Source organism: Antrostomus carolinensis, unplaced genomic scaffold (assembly GCF_000700745.2).
Source record: "Antrostomus carolinensis isolate BGI_N321 unplaced genomic scaffold, ASM70074v2 scaffold34271, whole genome shotgun sequence".
Taxonomy (NCBI): domain Eukaryota; kingdom Metazoa; phylum Chordata; class Aves; order Caprimulgiformes; family Caprimulgidae; genus Antrostomus; species Antrostomus carolinensis.
The window spans coordinates 8782-18120 of NW_010296861.1; the positions used below are offsets into that span (position 1 = coordinate 8782).

The 9339-nt window shown below is 41.1% G+C and overlaps 1 protein-coding gene across 1 annotated transcript in view; it reads left to right on the plus strand.

Moving 5' to 3' along the window:
- Nucleotides 1–5456, plus strand: part of LOC104533063 (doublesex- and mab-3-related transcription factor B1-like) — an 8390-nt gene extending 2934 nt beyond the window's left edge. Inside the window, 2 exon segments of the mRNA XM_010178425.2 lie at nucleotides 1935–2079; nucleotides 5234–5456. Of these exon segments, the coding sequence (XP_010176727.2) occupies nucleotides 1935–2079; nucleotides 5234–5340 (252 nt within the window). The 3' untranslated portion in view covers nucleotides 5341–5456.
- The last annotated feature ends 3883 nt before the right edge of the window (nucleotides 5457–9339 follow it).

A 9339-nucleotide genomic window follows, 5' to 3' on the forward strand; every position in this document is an offset into this window, starting at 1 on the left:
CCAGATTTTGTGAAGTGTTTTGGGACTTACATGTCCTGCTGCAATCTGCAACAGCCTTTTGGAAAGATGGCAGTTGGACACGTAGTATGGTCATGTTGTGCCAGTGTAGATGGCACAGAATGCCCATTGGGAGGTTCCTCTTCTCCCATGCAGGACAAATCTAATGGGGAGGGAGAGCGTCAGGGCTTGGGCAAGGCACCAAAGCTGCAGAGAAGTGGGGAAAATCCGCTTCCACAAGGAAGGGGATCAGCATGGTCAGATATTTCTGGTTTGAGACATTTGGTTTCCCAAAAAAAGTGGAAAATTGTTGTGGTTAACAGAAGTTTCAGATTAAAAATGCTGTTTAGCATCATAGGGCCCACACCTTCAAACCACACAGAAATTGTAAAAAACAAGATGCTAAGTTGCCTGTCAGTCGTAATGGTGTGTGTGGGCACTTCCAGCTCCTGTTAGTGCTGTCAGTCATGCTGGTTTAAACTGGTGGTGTCCAGTTTTTGTACCACAGTTGGGCACATTATCAGATTTCCATCTGCCATGCGCCATTGTGTCTGCACTGAAATTCATCAGTTCATGTTAAGGTAGAGTGGTCTCCCTCAAGACTACTAGATTTATTATGCTTGCATAGAAAATCCCAGAAATTCCCTGTCACATTTTAGGGGTATTCAGAAAGAAGGTGGCAAGCAGCAGTCTGAGGTGCAGATAAACTATCCTGGTAGGCTGGATATACACAGGTTGGGAAATGCCTTGTCTAGACCATCACTGTATGTGGTTTCGAACTTCATTTTTAACTGTCCTGAAACAGATGGAAAGATCTCATGCAAGCTCTACCTGTGCCAGGGTCCATGGCCAGATCCAAGAGAAAAATGCTACTGTTTCTCTGATGCTAGTGTTCCTGAGGGATGGAAATCTCTCCTTGCACATGGAATGAGTTTTATATCATGCTCTAAAGGTCTGGTGATGACAGAAGATGAGGGCTGTGGGGCACCCTGTGGTGCACACCAGCCTGTGAGTGTAGGTAGAGCCACTCACTTCACTGGGCTCAGGGGAGAATCCATAACTGGCAGGGAGGTGGTGGCAACGAGCGTTTTCCTAGGTTGCCTCTCTGATGCATGAAGACTTCCAGACTTGTTCAGTGGCAAGTGCACGGGCTCAGTGGTGAAGGTGAGCTGCTCCTGGTTTAAAGCGATTGCTCTAATGAGAAACCAGAACAGAAGATGAAGACTTAGAAGGTCAATTTCAGCTGAGACATGGTCAGAGAAGCTGCTACTTCTCGGTTTCAGTACATTACACTAAGCACAGGCACTGCATGTGCTAATACATGCATGGACATGGCAGCATATGGCCACAGTATGGACAAAAAATGTAATCTTCTGTTGGGGAATGGTACGACCAGAGCCTGTGAGTCTGTTTTAGTAGGCCTTAGTTGACATGAGTCGAGTGGAATTTTCCCTTACATACAGTTAGCTGCTACGTGCAATTTGGTGAGAACAGGCTGGCCTTGTGGGATAAGAAATGAAAACAATGTTGTAGAGGGAGTAACCTTGGTAAGCGGGATGCGCTGATATGGTTTTGCTGACCCTGTGAGAACTGCATGCAGGAGAGCAGTGCAGGTCTGTGAACGTAACCTTTAGTATTATAACCAATCACTTTCATGCTTAATAGTATGATGTAGTTAATCACCAATCACTTAATGCCTAGTGTGAATGAGCTAATTATAAAGATTAGTATATAAGGCTTTGTGGAAAATCAATAAACGGAGCTTGCTGATCACTTATATTAAGTGCGCATGTCTTCCTTGCATCGTCCTCTTCCCGCCGGAGCGGTTGACAACAATCTTCACAGGTAAAAACTGAAACAGAAATTATTTGATACTGCAGATGTATCCTGGATAGAATCTTTAGATGGAAGATGCTTTGCTTCATGTGTTTCTGCAGATTCCAGATGGAGGTGGAGATTTCCATCAAGGATACTACACTTCTCTGCCTCAGTTCATCCCACCAAATTTTCTGCCGGGGATTCATTACATCCCACCTCCCCTTTCACTGAACGTGTTGGCTGAAACAACCAAGGAGGCATATGGTAAGGAAGTATGAGATGAGCCCTGGGAGGTTCAGTTTTAACCTGGTTTCAATACCTAACCACAGAGGTGGAAGCCTCAAGAGACCCTGGTTCTGACTAGTTTCCAGGGGTTCCCAGATCCCTGTGTTGGAGCCAGGCCTGAGAGCCTGCAGTCCCAGGACAGACTGTCAGCTTGTACAGCTCTAGGCAGGGCTGCCTCAGGGAAAGCAGCCTGATGTGCTTGGGCTTTCCAGCTGACAAGCACCTTGGTCTCATGCAGATGTTGGAGGCTCCAGGACTCAGAGCCATTCCAGAATATGATCTGCTGATGTTCTCAAAATGAACATGTTTTTCTAAATAGCTAGTTTGCAGGATGTATTTTAAAAATTATTTGTCTCTGTTGCAATTTAGACAAAATGTTAACAAAAATGCAGACTAACACTTAGCATGAACAATATGATATTTCTTGCTTATCTGAAAATCCTACATTTTAATTGCTGCAAATGAAAGACTGAATTTTCAAAATCTCAAGTTGTTTTATTGAATCTCACAGGATTTAAAATTTCTGGCATAGGTTAAGTCTTTGTGCCCCTTTCTTTCAGGTCTCTTTCATGTATTGTGCCGACATGTGGACATATTTGTGATTATATTTGCACGTTTTTAATTTGGCTGCAGCTAGCTGTGACCACAAGAGGGTAGAGCTGCTCAAGAGAATTAACCACTAGCACTGGATGAGTGAATAGCCAGTTTTATTTTAAATTCTTTTTCAAAATGCAGATAAATAAATACAACTTTATTTCTCTTCTTGAACATAAGAATAAAAAATTGTTAATCTGACTGTTTATGAAACAGATTACAATAATCACTCAGTGAAAAAACAAATCTCTTGTGTAAGAGGGAGGAGAAATAGATTGTAAATATCTCATTTGAATTGAAAAGATGTTGATGGTGGTCATGTGGGACAAAATAGAGGTTGGGGGTTTTTTGGCCTGGTTTCTCAAAAATGTAAGGTTTGTGCAGTCTCATATTCTGTTAATGTCAGTCCTCTCATAACTTTTCAGCCCCTTAGTTATTTTCAGCCAAATACATCTGTTGTGATCACAGGCCTACACAATACTGATCTGCAAGGGAAACAGATGCCTCCCACAAACTGGTTTGTTTGCAGCCATGTCGTGGTGTTTGGCTGGCTGTCACCTTGCAGTCAGTTCCTGACTGACGTGTGTTCCTTGGCCCACAGCCAAGTGACTACCAGTCAGCCCATCCATAGGCACCTGTCTTCAGAGCAGTCAGAGCATACCTGCTTCTTGTCTGGCTGGAAAGCCAAAGGAGATGTGGTGGACAAGGGGAATATGAAGAATATGGCAGTGTGGGGTGTCTACAGACATCACAGACATGAAAAGTTATTTTAAGATACTGACAAAGGCATTAGGACTTTAATGCAGCATGTAGGAGATACTGGTGTGCTGGAGGGGAAATAATATGGGCTGAATTTGGGGGGAAGAGAGGAAACTGAGGGCTGGCAGGCAAATCAGAAAGTGTATGTCTCCTGTGGGGAGCTGCAGCTGTTCTGTTGAAGTCTATGGGAATGGAAAGGAGCTGGAGTAGCAGATAAACATGGGGAACATGGGGAGAAGCAGTGGTATTGCGTGACGAAAACAGAGGAAATCCAGTCCTGTATTGGTAAAGTGAAGTTGTACTGACAAAACAATAATGAAAACAGGCAACTGGATAGAGAAGAGAGGTCATGAGAGCAGCCCCCCAGAGAGCAAAATGCCATCTAATGACCTCAGCCCTTATTACACACCAGGGAAATCACAACCCAGGCACAAAGCCATAGGAAACAATGCATCATGCATTATGCTGCTCAGAGAACAATCCAGTTTTCTTAGTACTATGGAGAAAGTACAAATTAATTCCACTACATAGCATTTGTGCTCCAGGATATGTAGGAATTTGCAATTGTGACCCAGTGAGGGGGGGATACTTCTGCGTGAGGTCATAAACAAAATAGCCTGCCAGCAGATGATGCGAATGTAGAGGGAAGCTACAGTGAAAGTAATAATTCTTTGATTCTGGTATTCAAGATGCTTGAAAAAAGAGAAAAGCTGTAAAATTTAGTGCATAGGGATGTGTTAGGATTGCGTTGTGTCTTTTTTTCCCAAGAAAGGAACCGACTCAAACCTGCAGTTGGGAATGTCCTTCTTTCAAAGAGACCTCAAGAATCGAGATGAAATGGGCTTTCTGGCAAAACTGTTACAGGAAAATGAATGTAGAAAACTCTAGCAGGGGACAACTGGTGAGAAGAAATGTCTGTGATCTCTGCCACAAAGGGAATCTGAGATTAAGACAAATAAAAAGAAAAAAAAAAGACATGTCCTGTCTGAAAAAGATTTTCCAAGGGCTAGAAGCTGCTGCCAGAAAGGTTTGAGTCAATAGTTGACTGCAGTTGAATGACTGAGGGCAGTTAGGTTTACAACAATGATGTGAAGTATATGCTGTGTTGTTACACAATGTAATGCAGTATTGACTCGGAATGTTACGGAAATTTGGCAAAATAAACACAAGGTATGTCCAGTAAAACAGCCAGTAGAGCATCTGAGGGTAGAGTCTGCTCACGCATTGTTGGCTTTCTAAAAGAGCAAGTCACAGAAAAACAAACAAAACCCCGAGTCACTTGTGAGGAAAGGAGGGAGCTTTTCATGCAAATTGGCAAGTAAATATAAAATGAAAATCCCCAGTTGGATTTGAAGACGGGATTATTTAGTCTGTCATGACCTTTGAGAATTCACAGGAGTGTTAAAAAGGCATGGCATGGATTCACTGCGGTTAAGTAGGCAAAAGAGTCTGCCTCATACTTCTCTTCCAGTGCAGCTTCAGCACTTGCCGTCGGGAAGCATTCTTGCTACATTTCTTTAAGGATGGCTGAAAAAATCAGCTGCTGTCTGAAGTGCAGTATCTCAGTTCAGAGAGCTGTAGCTCTTGATGTCAAGCACCTTTGAATTAATTGGCTTGAAAGACAAACTGGATTGACAAAAGTAATTTTGCATGGAGAATTTACCTCTGGAAATGTGATTGATATCAGGTGTAATGCAAACTGAAATACAGGGTTTGGGGGTTTTGGCTTGTTTGTTTGTGTTTAACTCTGACCTTTTTCTATTTGTCATTTTTATTTCAGCTACTGAAGATGACAGTCAGGATCCAGGGGTGGTTCGTGAACCTGGCCAACCATCTTCTTCCCCCGAAGAAACAAGCAGAGACCAATCTGTATATTCCAAACAGTAAATGGGCTGGAGAAGAGCTGAGTAGGAGGCAGCGCTATTTTCATTCTGAGGAGAGTGTTAGTTAATATGAGGGTAGAGTGACACTTAGTCACTGAGCAGCCACAACAGCTAGGAGAAGGGGATTAGTCCCCTGCCTCACTTTATGATCATGTTAGAGCTACCAGGCTCACAGCTCTGCCTCCCTAGCACTATAAAGCCCTTGTTCCTAAAAGGTTTCCAGAGCCAGGGTAAATCCCTTCCCCACTAAGCAGGTGGAAGCAGCAAATGATTATGACTCTGAATTTGTTTCCTTTGCTGAGGTTAGATGGCTCCCTGATTTTGGAGCAAGGTCTCCGAGCCATGTACATTCTGTAGCCTTCTCGTGTTCATGACAATAGTAAAAAATGGGTTGTTTGTATATCAGTTTGCTGGTTCTGAATATTACGGAAGAGTTAAGTGATGTGGAGCCTGAAGACTGAGTGAGAGAGGATGGGAAGATGCTCTGGGTTGCTGATTTGTTTGGCTGCCTAAGAGCACGATTCACTGGACTTAGCAGGGTAAGGGAGCAGTAGGTGCTTGTCAAGAAGAGCATGGGAGGAATTGTCAGGTCTGATACGGGCTGATATCCAGAGCCTCCGCATTGCTTTCTGGGTGAGCTGCCTTTAAGGCACCTTCTGTTCAGGTTGGGGACAGACTGATTTGGAGTCACCTCTTGTCACACAGGCTTCAGGATTTTGAATGTACTTGATGGTTTATATGTAATCTCGATGTTGTTTAACTCAGTACAGCTGAAACTAAACAGTACTATTTGTTTCTAAAGGGCACATGTAGACAGCTTTATACATGTGTATTGGAAGTGCATTGTGGCATATCAAAGGTGTGGAGAGATTGCCTAGGAAACTAGGACAAAACACCATTTAGAATAATAATTAGTCAAATTCATACATATTATAATTTTCAATTATAATGTTTAATTAAAAATGAAAAGTACATTCCTCTGCTGTTTTGCCTAGAGGAATTAGTTTTGTATTAAGTGGATCAGTTGTTAACGTTTGAATAATTTGGGGGGGGGGAGACTTTTGTATAATTAAAAAAGACATTAAATTGTTGGTATGGTTTGTATATTTACATGTAATTTTTCTAGCCAAATGTCAGATGTTGCCCTCAAGAGCTCTGTGTAACAAACTGATCTGGAGAGAGATTTAAGCTTCAGTATTTTTCTTCTACAACTTTTGACTGCTGCTGTAGAGGTGAGCGTAGTAAAATAATAAACATTCTTCTTTTTGGCTACTTGTACTAATAATCCCTTGCTCGATGCAAAATGTAAAGAAATTATAGTAGGCTGATTTTATTTTTTTTAATGTACTCGATGATCTGCTGGAATGCTTTCCAGCACACAGGGTTTTGGGGCAAAAGTGAAAGTGGCAAACTTAGAACTGACAATAGGAAAAAATGAAAAACACACGTATCTACAGCAAATAACCTGATGTACAACTTGTTATATACTAAATTTACAACAGGATCTTTGCTTCCAGGAGTGTTCCAAACCTGCTCTTAAAACTGCTGTCTGCTTGGGAAAATCTGGATGCTCCTTTAATGTGTCTGGATAGAGCAAAGCTCTTTGCAGAATAAAATAATCTACAAATAGAAATACCAGCAGCACCCACAAAGCAGATTCCTCTGTGGATGGAGGGTTGTTTTTTTATATATATATATAATAGAATGATTTAAGGAAATAGTAATATAAAAGATGAATAGTGGAATAGTCTTCTTCCAAGATACTTTTCTAAAGTTATATTCAGTGTTGTATTACTCCTTAAATCTCAAAGCAAGATGGGCTCTGACCCACTTCACTGACTGCAATGCCCAGCCATTGTAGCAATACTGCATACACAGTACTGTTTTCTCTCTGGTTTGCTGTGCCAGTGACTGCTTCCAGATTGTCAAGCCAAACTCCTTATTTTCCTTTTCCACCATCTTTTTGAACGATGGGTGCATGAACCAAAGCCTTTACTTTGGCTGTCTGAATGATGGCATGGCACTCCTGTAGGGTCTCTCTCACTGCGCTGCTGCAGAGCAGTGTTCATCTCCGGAGGGACATAGTGAGTTTAAAGAAGAGCCAGAAGAAGGCAACTAAACTGAACAAGATGGTGGAGTTGCCTTGTAAGGGAAGTTTAAAAATAGACTAGAGCATGCAGCTTGGAGAGGAGAAAGTTGAGGGGGGATATGACTCAGTTTTAGAACATCATGTCAGCTGTGGCAAAGGAGATGCAAAACCATTACCAAACCTTGCTATTTCTATACATGTGAAGGACAAGCAGGTGACCAGGGACAGGAGCAAATGATACCTGACCATCCTGATTGCCTTCTGTAATTAAATGACAGGTGTCTACCCCAATCTACAGTCTTAACAGGTGAACAGTTACAATTGGCTTTCCTAGGGCATCAGTAGTGAGGCCAATACTGTTTAATATGCATAATCATATCAGTCAAACTTTGCTTGGTGTCACCTGACTAAAAGTTTCAGACTTTTACATTTTAGGAAATTTGTCCCCAAGTTCTTGCACCTATTTCTGCATGGAGAAGTAAATGACTTGGTAAGAGAATTTAAAGTGATTAATTCTCCAGTTGACAGGAAGAATTATCTTACGTGGATAATTCAAGGTTTCATTCTTCCATTTTATGCTCAGCTTGTCCTTTTTAACCAAGGAAAAAATGTTCCTTGACAACTGGTATTGTAATACTGTGCACTTAAGGACTTCAAAGCGAATAATTCTTATTCCAAACTTCATGCCAACCAATGTTTCCAATAATTAAACTCTGTGATCTCTTCTGACTCCACTTATTTAAATAAATGACTTGGGGATAATGAAATCAATTTGGATTGAAATGGAATTATTTGGATTAGACAAGTCACTCAGAGGTTGTTCCAGCCTAAATCATCCCAGAATTTTATTGTTTTTTATTAAGGCTGAAGCCACATAGACTTTGGTCAAATTCATAAAATTTAGGAAGAAAATGGAAAGTTAGCCATGATAGATACCTGCTTCTGAAATCTTTCGGCATGCAAGCTGTTACTTGCAGTAGGAATTCTGCACATAGAATTTGTCACCATTATTGTTTTCTGATTTCTGAGGATTGACTCCCTTGCTAAGCAGCTCTGAACATCTGAAGATGCAATTCCTAACACCTGATGCTTCTGTCAGTCCTGTCCTCACTGCAAGCCCCTAGGTCATCAGAGAGCAACAAGCTCTGTTCATAAGGGAAAAACCTGAAATTAGGAACCACTTCATTAACTTTTACTCACACCACTGATTTAATTACTTTCAGTGGAATCATTTGCAAGGGTACAAGGTATGCAAGTTTAGAATCCAAGTTTTATACAGAGGTGTCTGTGACACTGTCCAAAACCTCAGATTATTGTAGATTGGCATTTTCTGTAGGAGCTTTGGAAAAAAAGAAAATAAACCCAAAGGATTCTAGAAGGATCATGTAATATGTCCATTCTGCAAACAGATGTAAGATGCATTTGTCATTGCCCTGCAGCAAACTGCTAGATGCTAACATTTCTGTGGTATCGACTTCTACATCTGGACTGAAGCAGGTTTTCGTATGACAGTAATTATAATACTCTTTCTAGGTCTTTTTTTTCTTCTTCTTCTTCTTGGAATTAGATGCACCCAGTTGGAAACCTCTGAATCCACAGCAAGACTATAGCTGTTTTTTCCACATTAATGAGTAATTAATTTTGAACCGCAATCCAAAGAAATATTTAATTTCCTACCAATAAAGTCAGCTTGCTGCAAACAAAATTCTCCTTCCCCTTAAGAAAATAATTTTCATGACAGAAAAATTCTTTATGATGTGAAACATACCTATTTTGGAACAGTGGAAACTTTAATTAAATCATTCTTATGGGCAAGTAGGTCTGGTTTTCCTATTTTTTGCCCAATATTTTACTACTGCAACATTAGCATTAGTCACAGAGTTATGTCTTTACTTAGCTTGCCAGAATGTAAGG